The sequence below is a fragment of the Meriones unguiculatus genome, chromosome 1 (genome assembly GCF_030254825.1).
Source record: "Meriones unguiculatus strain TT.TT164.6M chromosome 1, Bangor_MerUng_6.1, whole genome shotgun sequence".
Classification (NCBI taxonomy): Eukaryota; Metazoa; Chordata; class Mammalia; order Rodentia; family Muridae; genus Meriones; species Meriones unguiculatus.
Window position 1 is genome coordinate 5,229,926 of NC_083349.1, and position 15,329 is coordinate 5,245,254.

General features: G+C 50.0%; 1 protein-coding gene across 1 annotated transcript; it reads right to left on the reverse strand.

Moving 5' to 3' along the window:
- Nucleotides 1-10,964: 10,964 nt before the first annotated feature.
- Nucleotides 10,965-14,702, reverse strand: Klk4 (kallikrein related peptidase 4). The gene is made up of 5 exons (XM_021645789.1): nucleotides 14,639-14,702; nucleotides 12,644-12,809; nucleotides 12,158-12,408; nucleotides 11,935-12,074; nucleotides 10,965-11,117 (listed from the first exon to the last, which is right to left on the reverse strand). The coding sequence occupies exons 1-5, from the start codon at nucleotides 14,700-14,702 to the stop codon at nucleotides 10,965-10,967; spliced, it is 774 nt and encodes a 257-aa protein (XP_021501464.1).
- Between the last annotated feature and the right edge of the window lie 627 nt (nucleotides 14,703-15,329).

Consider the following 15,329-nt stretch of genomic DNA (forward strand, 5'->3'; position numbering starts at 1 on the left):
ATGGTCCCTGGTGTGTGTGTGTGTGTGTGTGTGTGTCTGTGTTATAGCTGTCCCATTTGTGGCTGAGCACTCCACTGACACTTGTTCTCTGTATATTGACCAGTTGTGGATTTCTGCATTAACCACCATTCACTGCACAAAGACACTCTTTTGATGAGGTCCGAGAGTGTCTTAATTAGGGTTTTATTGCTGTGAAGAGACACCATGACCATGGCAACTCTTAGAAAAGAAAACATTTCATTGGGCTCACGGTTTCAGAGGCTCAGTCTATCACCACCATGGCAGGACATGGCAGCATTGAGCTAGAGAGGGAGCTGAGAGGTCTACTTCTCATCCGAGGGCAGCCGGAAGAAGACCGCGCTCTGCAGGCAGCCAGGAGGAGGATCTGCTTCCACACTGGGCAGAGCCTGAGCACAGGAGTCCTCAAAGCCATCCTACACACGGACGCAAGGGAGGGCGAGTGAGAGAGGGAGGAAAGAGGGAGAGACAGAGAGACTGAGAGAGAGAGGGGGAGAAAGAGATAGAGGGAGAGAGAGGGAGTGCAGGGAGCAGACTCCAAAGGTTTTTGCTGATTTCTCTGTTGACTTTGGTCACTTTGGGCCCCTTCCACACATCCTAGGAGCCTCCATTCAGGACCGGCCACAAGAGGGACAGCCACCAGGCACCAGGGCTATAGGGAAGAGCTCTGTAGTGTTTTGGAGCAGTTCTGAGTCTGCCCACTAGATGCCAGCATCTCCCGCCAAGCTGGGAAAATTGGAACTGTCTGAGATGGTCTCCACTGTGCTTCTGAGAGGCAGACAAAGAGACTCACACCCATGATGAGAAAAGGCAGGAGGACTGGAAGGGAGACAGGGAGCTAGACGGACAGTGAAATCCAGAGACAACAAGACAGGTTGGGAGAGAGTCTGAACAGGGACTGGGCATGAAAAGTCACAAGGAAGCCTCATGGTGAATTAATGACAGATACGAACAAAGGTGTGTGTGGTCAATTCATTCAGGGCTCTGCTTCTGCCTGGGTTTTATTCTGAACATTTGATCATCACTGATACATTTTAATAACAACCACACCTGGCGGGTCTTATTAATGCCTGCGTTTGACTAAGAGGAAAGCAGAAGCACAGAGAAACTGATTATCTTATCTGAGCCACACAGCTAGGATGTGTGACATGGAAACCTCTCTTAGGGGCTGGGGAGATGGTTCAGTCACCAATATGTTTGCTGTGTAAGCATGAGGGCCCAAGTTTGACCCCATTAGGGGGCTGGAGAGAGAGCTCAGCAGTTAAGAGCACTTGCTGCTCTTTCAAAGGACTTGAGTTTGGTCCCCAGCACCCAAATTGGGCAGCTCACAACTGCCTCTATCCCAGCTCCAGGAGCCAATGCTTCCTCTGGCCTTTGTGGGCACATTCACAGATCCAGGTTCACAAGTCCATGTTAACACACACACACACACACACACACACACACACACACACACACACAATTAAAAATAAAAATAAATCTTTCTTTAAAATTAAGAAGTTACATAAGGTAAAATTTACCTTTTTTTTTGGGGGGGGTGTTCTTCCAGTCCTGCAAATTTTGATCTGCATAGTCTAGGGTGTGGTGTATATGGAGGTCAAAGGATAACCTCAGGTTTTCTCTGTCTCTGTCTCTCTCTCTCTCTCTCTCTGTGTGTGTGTGTGTGTGTGTGTGCGCGCGCGCGTGCGCTCGTAGGCTCAAGGCTGATGTTTGGAATCATTTTCAATTGTCCTTCCACCTTACTCGCTGACTCTGTCCCCACTCTCTGAGGCTGGAATTGCAGGCAGCCTCCACACCCTCTATTGACTGAAAGGTCTCCTCAGCCTTACAACCCCTGCCACCACTGTCTGCAATCTTCCAGCTCCCTCACATTCTCCTGTGCCTCCCTCAGGTCAGGTAAGTTCCCGGAGAGTACTGGCTTGTGCTTTTTGGCCCTAGATATGCTGGGTGTAGTGGCACACATCTGTAACCCCAGCACTCGGGGAGGCAGAGGCAGGCAGATCTCTGTGAGTTCAAGGCCAGCCTGGTCTACAAAGCAAGTCCAGGACAGCCAAGGCTACACAGAGAAATCCTGTCTCGAAAAACATATATAAATAAATAAATCTGCTTTAATTTAGAGACAGGCTCTCTATAATCAGAGCTGGCTTCAAACTTGAAATTCTCCTGCCTCAGTCTCCCTGGTTCTGGGATTTTAGACCTGACTACCACATCCAGCTCTGTTGTTCTCTGCTTGTTTGCTTCCTAAAACAGGCTTTTGTGTAGTCCAGGCTGGTTCTCTCAAACAATGGATGTAGCAGAAGATGGCCTTAAAGTCGTGCTTCTCCTGCCCTGAGCCTCCCGGGTGTGTGCTCATCCCCTTTTATACAGAATAAGATTTTCTTGTCTGGAAAGACCAATTTAAATCAGTGTGTGGGACATATGCTTTCTTTGAACAATAAAGATTTCCCTCATTCCTGACCTCCCCTGCTCTCTTTAACTTGGTGTAGGGACTGACAGCTAATTTTCTTAAATCTGGTTTTTTTTTTTTTTTAATGGTGTGTCAGTGAGGGTCAGTGTTTTCCACTGGCTTACCCAAAGCTCCCAGCATTCTGCTGCTTCCACAATAGGTGCTTGAGATATAACTGTGGAATGAGTGAAAATAAGTTAATGTTTTCCAAAATGGGCCACCATGTCACAATATGGCTGTGTCCTTCAGTCTGTGCCTCCCTATTAAGACAGCTGTCTGGATATATCTTTCTCTGGTAGACAAAATTATTTATTTTGTCTTCCTTTTTTCTCCTTCCCTCTCTCTCTCTTCCTTTCTTTTCTTCTCTCATCTTTCTCCTCCTTTCCTTCATCTTCATCCCTTTTCCCTATTCCCTTCTTTTGCCTGTCTCCCTCCTCCTTTCCATTCTCTCTCTACACAGATATGTGTAGCTACCTGTCTGAACATGTTTGGGGTCCCTCATGGAGTCCATGGTTTGATGCCAACAGTCTGAAGTCACTCCCAGTCTGGCCTCCTCTGGACCTCGGGTCTGGGGTTGACATCGTCAGGACTGTGGAATCCAGACCAGGGGTTGACAAACACTTACAGTTAAGGTCCAGAAAGTGATGATTTTAGGTTTGTGGGCTAGACAGTTTCTGCTACAATTACTCACTCCTGCTGTCCTGGCATAAAAACAGCTACTCCAGGATGCATGAGGGGGACTGGTGACTCTCTGGTTTTCTCTTTCTCTTCTTGCTTCCTTCCACCTTGGCTTCCTGGGTCTTGTGCAGCCCAGCCTCGCCTGAAGATCACCTGTAGCTGATGATGGCCTTGAATATACAATCCTCCTGCCTCCACTTGCGGTTTGCCGGGATCTCAGGTGTGCACTACTATGCTCGGCTTCCCTTCCTTCTCCTGCTCTCCCTCCTCCCTTCTCCCTTCCTCCCCACCTCACTCCTCACAAGAGAGGCCTTAAGCCCTTGATCCTCTTGCTTTAACCTCCTAATTGCCAGGATTACAGTCCTGTGAATCATGTCCAGACACAAAGGTCAATTATGGATTTTGTGTTTGTTTTGGAGACAGTTTTACGGAGTCCTGCTGGCCCCCAGCTCCTTATCTAACCGAGAGTGGCCTTGAACTTCTGAACCTCCTGCCTCCCATTGCATGCTTGGCTTTTACAAATTTTATTTACACAAAGAGGTAGTAGTTGGCCCTGGTCTGTAAGAGTGGTTTGTCTCAGTGTGAAGTGTCAGAATGGAAGTGAGGACCCCGGGATTCACAGGGTGTAGTAGGTGGGTTTTTCCTCCTTCCCTCAGCTCTCAGAATAACAATTCACTAGACTAACTAAATGTTATACAAATACCTAGGCCATCTAGCTAGGCTCTCCTCCGACTAGGTCATAACTTAAAATAACCCATTTGTTCTAATCTATGTTCTGCCATGTGGCCAGTTTCTTGAGCTCAGGCACCATACATGTATCTTCCTCACACAATGTGGGCTGAACCTCACCCATCTGGTTCTATCCCAGAACCCCTTCTGCCTGCTGGATGTCCCACCTATTTTCTCTTTCAGCCATATGCTTTTTTAATTGACAGATATTGCATCCATACACAAGAAATTCCTTCTACAGCAGGGTACTCTGAAGTTCAGAGCTTGGGAGTCATAGTCCGACCTGGGCATGGAAAGCCTAGACTCCAGACTCTGAATCTGGGCTGTATCTTGACTTTAGAGATAAGAGGCAGGGCCCTAGGACTTACATTGCTGCTGTGGCAAGTATCAGTTTGATGTGAACAGATGTCAAGGTTAAAAGGAAGTGACCATCAACACTAGGGCTGGCAAATAAAAGGGCTTGCACCTGAATATGAGCTAGTTGATGAGAAGGTCCAGGTGCTGGAAAAGTCAAAGCCAGTCTCAGCAGGATCCAGCTGACTTCCCAAAGGCCTGATCTTCTTGAGGAGTACATACAGGGTACTGTTGTCCTTTTATATATTTTCACTTCTAATGCAGCTAATTGTAACAAACTGAATTATGGGTAAGAATGGTTCCTAATGGGGAACCATTTACTCCAGAAAAGAGGCCACATTGTGGACAAGAGGTAGTGATGATGTGAGCAAGAAAGACAGCAGCTATGTCTTGGTGGCTTGGTCTCCATTAGGGTGGCAACTCATAAAAGCTGCGTCTTTGAAGCTCCCTGCAGGGCTTCAGGCAGTTGGGCTGGTCAGATCTCTCCTGTCATCATTTGTCACTGCTTGTATAACTTGAGGGAGGCTGCTTGTGAATCCTGTAAATTTCAGGAGCTTCTGAGACTTGTGAATTGTATCTACTTTCTGAGTCTCATGACCCCCATCTATTCCCTCCAAGAGAGAACAGCTTAATTCAGAGAAAATCACTTCGTGTTCCTCATGTCATGACTGGCACTTGCAGCATTAATAGAGATGCATAGGCTTTTCCTCCCCAATGGCCTTCATCCTCTTCCTTAGGGCTAAACACTGACAAACAACTCTCTGAGGTCTGTCATTGTTCTGTGGGAATGAACAGGCCATGTATCTCTTTTTTCAGAGCCTTCATATATGGTGGGCTGTAGAGAAGGTTCAGCGGGGAAAACACTGGTTACATAGCAGGAGGACCTGAGTTAGTATCCCCAGTACCCATGTGAGAAGCCAGTGTTGGTTGCCTTTAACCCCAGAACTGTGGGGGACGAAGATAGGAGAATCTCCAGGATTCACTGGCCTAGCTCCAGGTTCAGCAAAGGCCCTGTCTCAAGAAACAGTTGAAGTCCTCCTGTGGCCTCTGCACATGTTAGCATGCACACACACACACACACACACACACACACGCGCATGCATGCATAACTTCATACACGAGCCTCAAGGCAGCAGTAATCATCATCACAGTTACATTCAGAAGCCTTATGAGTGGCCACTCTTCATTGTCCCTGGTGTCAACTCCTGCAGCTGTTTCTGTGGAGTTGCCCATCCTGGGTAATCCATGATCACCTAATAATAAAATATGTGAAATTTTGTGTCTGAATTTTTTTGAAAGGTTTATTTTATATTTAATTGTGGTATGAGTTTGAAAGAGCAGAGCCTGGGGTGGCATGGGCACAGAGGTGATTACACACATGCACACACACACACACACACACACACACACACACACACACATGCATACGAGTGCATGCACACATCACCACCAGCAGCAGCATTCAGGAAAGCTGCCCACAGAGTCCCGAGCTCAGGAGAGCTATCCCTGCCCCTCACCAGCTGCAGCACTTGGGATAATGGGCCCTACACCTCTCCTGGACAGCACAGCAGAGCTGACCCTGGTAGCTGTGGTGCCGATGAGCCAGCCCTGAGGGCGAGAGCATGGGAAAGCTGGCACCACCACTCCTCTACTGTGAGGTGGAGTGGGTGTGGGGTGATGCCACCTGTGGTCAGGGGTGGATGGTGGGGTTGGGTGGGTGGGTGAGCTACCTCTGTCCATTGCCAGCTATAGCAGTCAGAAGTGTGAATCCAGAATCTCACCTGGGCTGGCCCTGGTTGAGGGGGAGCTGGTAAGACAGCCCCAAGGCTGGGGTGAAAAAGAGCTGGCCTCACCACCCATTTGCTGTGAGGTGGTGTGAGTGGGATTCCCCCCCCCACACCACCTTCACCACCTGTGGCAGTCCAGAGAACTGAAGTCATGAGAGTGGGTGAGCTGGCTCTGCCCCTTGCCAGCTGTAGCACTTGGGAAAGGAGGCCCTGCACCTCGTCTGGGCAACCAGCAGAGCTGGCCCTGATGGTGAAGGCATGAAGAAGTCAGCTCTGAGGGTGTGAGGGCGGGAGAGCTGTCCAGCCCCTCACAGCTGCAGCACTTGGGAGAGGGGCTCCTGAGCCCTGACCAGGCAGCACAGTGGAGCTGGCTCTTCAGGTGTGGGTGCTGGTGAGCCAGCGCTGAGGGTGGCATTGGGTGGCCTAGCCAGAACAGTGCTGGAGAGCTCGCCCCAGTGGTGTGGACAAGAGAGAGCCAGTGGGCTGACCAGCTCAGCTACCACTCAGGGTCAGATCCAGGGCTCTGAAGCCTATATCATCTGTGAACAGTCGGGACCTGTGAGAGGGCCAGTCCTGCCGATCTAAAGCTTCGGTATCTCCATGTCACAGAGCAGCAACAGGGTAACCCGGAGGAGTCCCCGTGAGAATCCAGTATTGATGGTGTCACGGAAGCCAGAGGCCTTGAACCAAATCACTGACTCATTGCGATGAACGTTTGCAAGTGAAGATGTGTGGACGAGGGATATGTGTGGGGCAGACTGTGGCGTTCCACAGCCTCCACGATGAGTGCTTCCTACGCTTTGTTGTTTTCTCTTTCTTCACTATTGTTTGTTTGTATGTGTTTTGTTTTTATTTGGGGACAGAAGTTTCAAGGGTGAAGGGCAGCTATGAGGGAACAGAGAGATGAGTGGGACTGGGGTGCATGATGTGAAGCTCAGAAAGAATCAATACAAAGCTTTTTTTTTTAAACCCTCCAATTTCCATTATGTTTGTGCTATGGGTTTCTCAGATTTTTTTTTATATAGTCATGCACATATGATGACTTTCTGGTTATCACTTTGTCATGACTTCTAACATAATTACTTTGAGGCCAGACAATGTACTGTGTATATCATAAAGTTGATTTTGTTGAGATTTACTCTGTGGCACATCTTGGTATTTGGTTCATTTCGGTAAATACTGGGTGTGGTTTTCTTAATTGAGGGATAATTTTTTTTTATGGAGGAATACTCAGCGTAGTGCTCAGATTTCAGATGAATACCGTAACAAGACTTGTCAAGTGCCTGCATCTGTGAAGCTCTCCCATAAAGTTACACGATGTTTTCACCAGCTCTGCAAGTTCTCTTGTGCTCCCTCCCCGCATGCTTTGATGCTTTCTGTTGCTGTGATAAAATACCTTGACATAAAAGCCACTTACGGTAAGAGTCAGGTAAGGTTTATTTGGCTGGCAATCCAAAGTCACCGTCCCTGATCTGGGGGAAGTCAAGGCAGGAACTCAAACAGCTGGTCACATCCCATCAATAGTCAAGAACAAAGAATAAATGTAGCCTGCTTTGCTCTCAGTCAACGTTCTCCTCTCTTACGCAGTTCGGTTCGGGAGCCCCTGCCTGAGGAAGGTGCCACCCCAGCGGCTGGGTCCTATTGTGTCTATTAACAATCAAGATGGTCCCTGTAAACATGTCACAGGTGAACTTGGTTCACATACTTGTGTATTAAGACTCTCTTTCAGGCTGGAGAGATGGCTTAGGCTTGATGAATGCACACAACTCTTGCAGAGGACCCAAGCTGGGCTCTCAGCACCCACATCAGTCTGCCTACAACTACCTGTAACTGTAGCTCCGGGGATCCGATGCCTTCTTCTGGCTGGACACACGCACGGACACACAGACACACACTTAAAAATAGAGTAAATCTTAAGAAAAAAGACTCTTCCTATGGGTTTTCTATTGTGTCAAGTTGAGTCAAACTGACAGTTAAAACTAACTAGCGTGTTCTTCTGCTCTCATCCCAGGGCCAGGCACCACTGGTTAGTTGGACTGGCCCCAGAATCCCACATAAACTATCCATACCATATACAACAGCGTCCCGGCACGCAAGGGTTTCCAGACGTAACCGTATCATCGCTTATATCAGCGGGTCTGTTTCTTCTAACCACCGACTGCCACCCGTTTCTCCTCCAGGTCACTATGTCATTCACGAACTGGCAGGAATAAAGCTTGCTTTATTCCCAACCTGATTTCTAAGAAAAACATTTGTGTGACAGGGGGAAGGGACAACGGTCTCATGCAGCCCAGACTGGTCTCAAACCAGGCAAGTAACCGAGGACCGCCTTGAACTCTTGATCCTCCTACTTCCACCTCCCAAGTGCAGGAACACAGGTTTCTACCGCCACACCCACTTTCTGCATGGCTGAGGATGGAACCGGAGCTCCACGCATGCCAGGCAGCTCTCTGCTTAGGTGTCTTCCCCATTCCTAACCAAGGCTGCTGTTTTAACTTCCCCCTACGGACCGGGGGTGGAACTGGTCACCGTCGAGCAGATGGGCTGTAAGAATCCATTAGAGGGCTGGGAGGTGGCTGGCTGTAAGTCATTTACTGCACAATCACTGAGGGTCTGAGTCTGGGTCTCCAGCACCTATGTGAAAGCTCCACAAAACAGGGCCCACATCTGTAATCCCAGCACTCCCACGGGGAGCTGGAAGGTGGGCATAGGAGGATGCCTAGAGGCCGGCCTGCTGAATACAGAAGACAAGACTCTGTCTCAAGGTGGAAGACAAGGACCAACCCTCAAGGTCGCCCTCTGACCTTCACACATGTGCTGTGGTACACATGCACCCATGGTCTCTCTGTCTGTCTGTCTGTCTGTCTCTCTCTCCCCCCCTCTCTCTCTTCCTCACACACACACACAAGAATCTGCTAGATTGCTTTCTAACTTGGTGTACCTTTTAAGTCCTCTCTAAAATTCCTGCTCTATGTATAGTTGACACTAGAGCTGGTCACATTTTGCACTGTCAGCCATCTTGGTAGGTGTGTGTGTGAGAAATGATATGTTCTATAGACAGAGGATGCACTGTTTCACGGATGCTCGGGAGCAAAGTGTGCTGATTACACTGTCTGAATCATGCATACACCCACTTATTTCTGTCTTGGCTCTTCTTTCTATCATTTACTCTGAGTCACGGTAAAAATCTTCTATGACAAGGAACTTGATGCTACCTTTAGTAATTTACTCCATATTTTATATCTCTGTGACTCTGTTAAATGATACATAAAAATTTGTAATAGTCAGGTGTGGTGGTGCATGCCTGTCATGCCGGCACTTGGGAGGTACAGGCAGGAGGATCAGGAACGTAAGATCATCCTTGGCTACATAATGAATTCCAGGCCAGCCTGGGCTACATAAGATCCTGTTTCAAAGCAAAACAAAATAAAGAACAACAAAGGTAAAGAAACAAATAAAACAAATAAAAGGTGGCAGAAATGTCAATACTTCCTTTATGGGTACATCCATAAATCCCACACACACACACACACACACATACACTCCTATATATATATATGATTTGTGGTTGTATATACATAAATATATAACATATAAAATTTATATAAATACATAAACACACATGTCATAATAAATATTATATAAAATATATAATACATTTAAATATATAAAATACATATTTTTTTGTTTGAGGCTGGGTCTCTGTATGCAGCCTGGCTAGCCTTGAGTTTTTGATCTCTCTGCCTCAGCCTCCTGTCTGCTTGTATTACAGATATGCACCACCTTGCTTTAAATTACGCAGTTTATCAATGAAGATCTCAATAGCGGTTCTCTCCTAGTATACATGCTGAGTGTGCCCAGGTCTCTGTCTCTGGGTCTCACAGCAGGCATCTTCCATGTTTCCCATCTGCTTCCAAGTACAGCAGCTGAGCCCGGACACAGATACAACAGAAAGAAAAATGGAGGCTGAAGAGATGACTCAGGGTTGAGAGCACTGGCTGCTCTTACACAAAACAGGGGTTGGATTCCTAGCAACTGTGTCCAGTGGCTTACCACTCCCTGTACCTCCAGCTCCAGGGGATCTGCTGCCCTCTTCTGGTCTCCAGGGGCATTGTACTTACACAAGCACACACAACACACACACACACACACACACACACACACAAATACACATGAATAAAAAATAAATCTCAAAATCAAAACGGAAACCATTTTAAAGTTGTAAAGTTGGAAATCTCACGTTTGGAAATGAGAGGGCATCACAGAGCCTGTGTCTCTTAGCCACAGGCTCTTGCCCAAAGAACCCAGAGGCCTCCTGGTCTATGCTTGCATTGCATAGATGGAAACCAAGTCACACAGGGCAAAAGCCATGGGTTGCAATATCCCATGACTGTGAAGGGAGGCAAGGAGGAAGCTTCAAACAGAACTGAGAGGCCTTTTATTTGTGGACCCCAAGAAGGAGACACAAGGCGTTTGGGGGTGGGGGCGAGCCTAACAGTGGCAAAGGCAAGGCTGGGTCTACACTGGGCTGCTAGAGGACACTGCACACAGAGGGAGATGCAGATGGGATCCACGCCTGTGTCTGAGGGAGGAGGTCGTGTGGATCTCTGTATCTGAGGGAGGAGGTCGTGTCTGATCCCTGTGTCTAAGGGAGGAGGTCATGGTCTGATCCCTGTGTCTGAGGGAGGAGGTTGTGGGTCTGATCCCTGTGTCTGAGGGAGGAGGTCATGGTCTGATCCCTGTGTCTGAGGGAGGAGGTTGTATCTGGATCCCTGTGTGAGGGAGAAGGTCGTGTCTGGATCCCTGTGTGAGGGAGGGCGTTGTGATCTGGATCCTTGAGTCTGAGGGGGGAAATTGGAGCCTGGACTTGCGGGTCTGAAGGAGGAGGCTGGGAGCAATCCTGAGTCTCTGGTTCCTTCAGCAGGCTTCACGGCGGCGGCGGCAGTCCGTAGCTATCTTGTCAGAATGGTGGTCTGGATCCAGGCAGTGAACTTGCAGAGATTGGTGTAGACACTTGGTATGCCAGGCTGCCCGCACTCTCCTTGTCCCAAAGACACGAGCCCTTGCAGGGATCTGTTGCACACTATGGGACCCCCAGAATCCCCCTGAGAGAGAGAGGCAGAATCCAGGAGAGGATGAGCTGAAGGTCCACATGAGGTCCCAGAGCACCCACAGAACATGCTAGACAGAAGGAAACCAGCCGCATGTCCTTGCCAGAGTCCCTAAGCCACCCGAGCAGGAGCCCTGTGTCCACACAACTGGCTGCTTCCCCGGGGCTCCGCGCTGGCCCTGTTTGTCTGTCTCCTTCAGGGCTTGCTCATCTCCTTTCCGTCTCTGTGTTCTGCATAGGTCTATGCCCTCTTCACTCTTAGGTTTTCTCAGATGGTTACTTCTGTTTCTTTTTAGGTCTATTTAGTGTTCTCTCTCTCTCTTTGAGTTCTGAAAACAAACCCAATGCCTTTACTGATGTGCTATACCACTGAGCCACACCCCCAGCTCCTCACTGGGGATTTTAGGCAGGTGCTTTGCACTAGTCTATATTCCTAGCTTCTTTTCACGTTTTATTCAGTGAGACACGATCTCACTAAGTTGCCCAGACTCGGTTTTCCTTTCTGAGTGGCTGGGATTATAGGTTTAAACCACCATGTCTGGCTACTGGGTCTCTATGTCTCCGCCTCCTTGTTCCTCTCTAGCCCCTCTTCTCCTCTCCCCTCTCCCCTTCTTCAGGCCTTGTTCTCTGTATATCTGGCGGCCTTGAATGCACAGAGATCATCGGCTTCGGCCTCCCCTGCTGGCGTTGAAGGGGGGCTACCACACCTGGCTCCCCCGCTTCTCAGGGCGCATCTCAGTGTGTCTCACGCGCACCTTCTGCAGCTCCATGCCCGGCCTCTGTTCTGCCCCACCCCCACTCGCGTATCTCACATTGCACGAGTCCTTATGGTCCGGCCCTCCTCCAGCGCAGAACATGCTGAGATGGTCATACACAGGGTCATAGGTCAGCCGGCAAGTCTCCTCCGACACCACGGAGAGGTTCACGCACTGCAGCAGGCTGGGCAGTTTCCCTGGGACACACAGTGGAGGGTCATCCCCGTTCGGCTGCGTAGGGAACTTCGCAGAGAGGGCAGCCGTGTTTCTGGAAACTCACCGTTCTTGAGTCGACCCCAGCCGGAGACTAGGCAGGTGTCCCCAGGGTTGGGGCACTGGGAAGCCACAGGGATGCGTCTGATGGTGTTAGACTCCATCACCGATTCGTTCAGCTTGATGAGCATGAGATCGTTGGCAAAAGGAGGGTCGTTGTAGTTCGGGTGCTGGATGGAGAGGTGGGCCTCTAACATCCGGCTGCCAGGCTCTTGGGTGCTTTCCAGGTTGTGAAGGCCCAGTCCCACGGTGTAGGAGCTGAGGATCAGACAGCACGTGAGCTACACAGTGGCACCCTGTCTTCCATTTCATCCTCCACCCGAAAGCAACAGTGACCTCCCGCTTTGCCTTTTGCTTCCCAGTAGACTGTCCTAGTCCAGCTAAGCTGGGCTCCCCAACATCTGTCACACTGTGGCCACTCGAGCACCCCCTGCTGGCCAAGCCTGATATTGAACCCCTTCCCTTCAGCCTCCTGTCCCAGCGCCCCACTCACTCTTGTAAGCAGTGTGCTGCTGACAGCACCCACCGCGGATGCACTAGGACGCCCGAGCAGAAAAAATGATCGTCTTCTGAGAACAGCGCGGCCTGCCAGGGTTGCGAGTGCGGGCGGCAGTCCTGGCCCTGTATGATGCGGCCGCTGGCACTCGAGGCCCAGGATCCTGGGGATGGAGTCAGGGTTGGGAGGTATGGGGTGTGGAGCAGGGGCATTTCATGGCTTCTGGGATGAGAGCAGGGTCAGGGTGAGAGCTCAGAGCTATTGTGGGTGATGTCTGAGTGAAGGGATGTGATCAGAGGTTGCAGTGTGTGTGTGTGTGTGTGTGTGTGTGTGTGTGTGTAGAACCTCAGGGTGAGGCCATGCCAAGGGATGTTCAAGAGGTACGATTAGGGATCCAAAGGGTAGTATAACATTGTAAGCACTTAGTTAGGAGTTTGGGGTGGAATCAGGATTTTAGGGTCTGGGCCATTGCTGGGAACAGGTTCAGGACCCAGCTTTAGGGCCCTGTGTGTGTGTGTGTGTGTGTGTGTGTGTGTGTGTGTGCTAAGATTTAGTGTAGGGGCTTGGTCAGGGCTTCAGGGGTGGTGCCAGGGCTGGAGACAGAATGAGGTCCCTGGACCAGGTTGAGAGCAGGAATGTGGCTGGGGCTTCCTGGGCCCTGGGGGAGGAGTCATGGAAAAGGGGAAAGAAAGTGCTTTAAGGACAAGTGTCTGGACTCCTGCAGGTAGGGGGTCAATGTAGGGATCAAGGTCTTTGCCTCCTGGGAAGGATTAGGTTCACCACGGAAGCCGGGCAATTCTGGGGACAGGGTCTTATTTCAGGGATGTGGGTATGACTGGGGACAGGCTAAAGAGGTTGGACCAGGGTTCTTGGGGGTCAGAGTCTGAGAACAGGAGTGTGGATGGAGCTTCAGCAGTCAAAAAGTCAAGGTCAGAGAGAGGAAAATCACTGTGTGGGGCTGTCAAAGCCATGGCTGGATGGTGATTCTGTACATAGTGGTACCTGGAGTGGACTGGGAACTTCAGGGTGGAGTCAGGGCCAGAGGAGTTAAGGCCCAGGGGCCTCCTTAGCTCTGAGAGCTGGGATCAGCACACCAGATGTGGGGTCATTTGTCAGGAGGTGGGTCAGGTTGGAGTCTCAGGCTGGTCTTCAGGACCCAGGACCCATCTCTCTGTCTGTCTCTGTCTCTGTCTCTGTCTCTGTCTCTCTCTCTCTCTCTCACACACACACACACACACACACACACACAGAGCCCCTTCTTTCAGCTGGCCCAGATGAGAGGAGACATACAGCCAGCCACGCAGGGAGCTGTTTAGTTTTGTGGGACAGTTGTGCCTCCAACCCAGTCTCATCACAATTACACCCAGCCACAGTCCATTCACCCAGACAACATCATTTCTCAGAGGGGGCTGGGAGCTCAGCTGTACAAACAAGAGTGCACACTTCGTTATACAAAGCCTTGGGCATGTGGTGCACACTGAAATCTCAGCACTTGGGAGGTGGAGGCAGAAAGATCAGAAGTTCAAGGTTGTTCTTGGCTGCTGAGTGAATTCAGGGACAGCCTGGACTACATAAGACCCTTTTAAAATAAATAAATGGGCCAGGTATCAAACTCCAGAACTCAGGAGAGAGGCGGACTTCTGTAAGTTTGAGGCCAGCCTGCTATGCATAGTGAGTTTAAGAGAAGGAAAGAAAGAAAGGAAGGAAGAGGAAAGAAAGAAAGAGAATGAAAGAAAGAGAAAGGAAGGAAGGAAGGAAGGAAGGCAATCACCTAGTCACCCAGGAACTAGGCACAGATCCCATCTTCCCCTTAATGTCACAAACTCCCTAATTCTCACCACCCACCACCCTTTACAGTCATGACCACACACCTGTCCCACTGTCACTAGTCACATCATACTGCTGAATGAAGCAATAGGACACCGAGTCAAGCCTGGATGTGGGCTGACACTCTTCCCTCAGGCACACACCATGACACACACACTCAGATACCTGTGACCCCAAGGATGAGGTACCCCAGGAACCAGCCCCAGGGGGTTCGTGCAGTGATGCTCATGTTGGCTCCTGGAAATGAAGATGAGTGATTCTGGGATGGCAGTCTTGCTCTTCCCATCTCCCCATACTCCTTCCCTTTTTCATTTGTGGGATGTGACTGGGCACAGAGAGAGAGAGAGAGAGAGACAGAGGGAGGGGGAAGGAAGAAAAAAGGAGGAGGAGGAGAAAGCATCTAAATATCTAAGAAGAGGGAGAGGTGGGGAACGGAGAGATGGAGGAATAGCTCTCCACTTAGCACAGATGAAAGACCCAGACAGGGCATTCAAGAGATCTATTTGGTTGGAGCAGCCTGAGAGGCAGAGACCAGAATCAGAGGTTTGGGGTGGACAGCAAAGATGCTTCTAAGCAGAAAGCGTGAGAGTAAGAGCAGAGAGCTCCTCACCTGCTGCCTCTGGGCTTGGATTCTGTGGCTGAGCTGAGCTGAACTGCTACCCACAGAGGCCCCACGGGGCTTATAAGCCTCCTCAGCTGGGGCTGGCCTGCCCCCCAGGGGACACATTCCACATCTCAGGTGATGCAGACTCAAAGCCCTCAGGCTGCCTCCATGCCAGGTGGAGTGTGGGGCACAGGGAGGGAGTGGTGCCCAGACCCCAGCCTCTCTTGCCACTCTCTCTCCACCCCCCTGCCC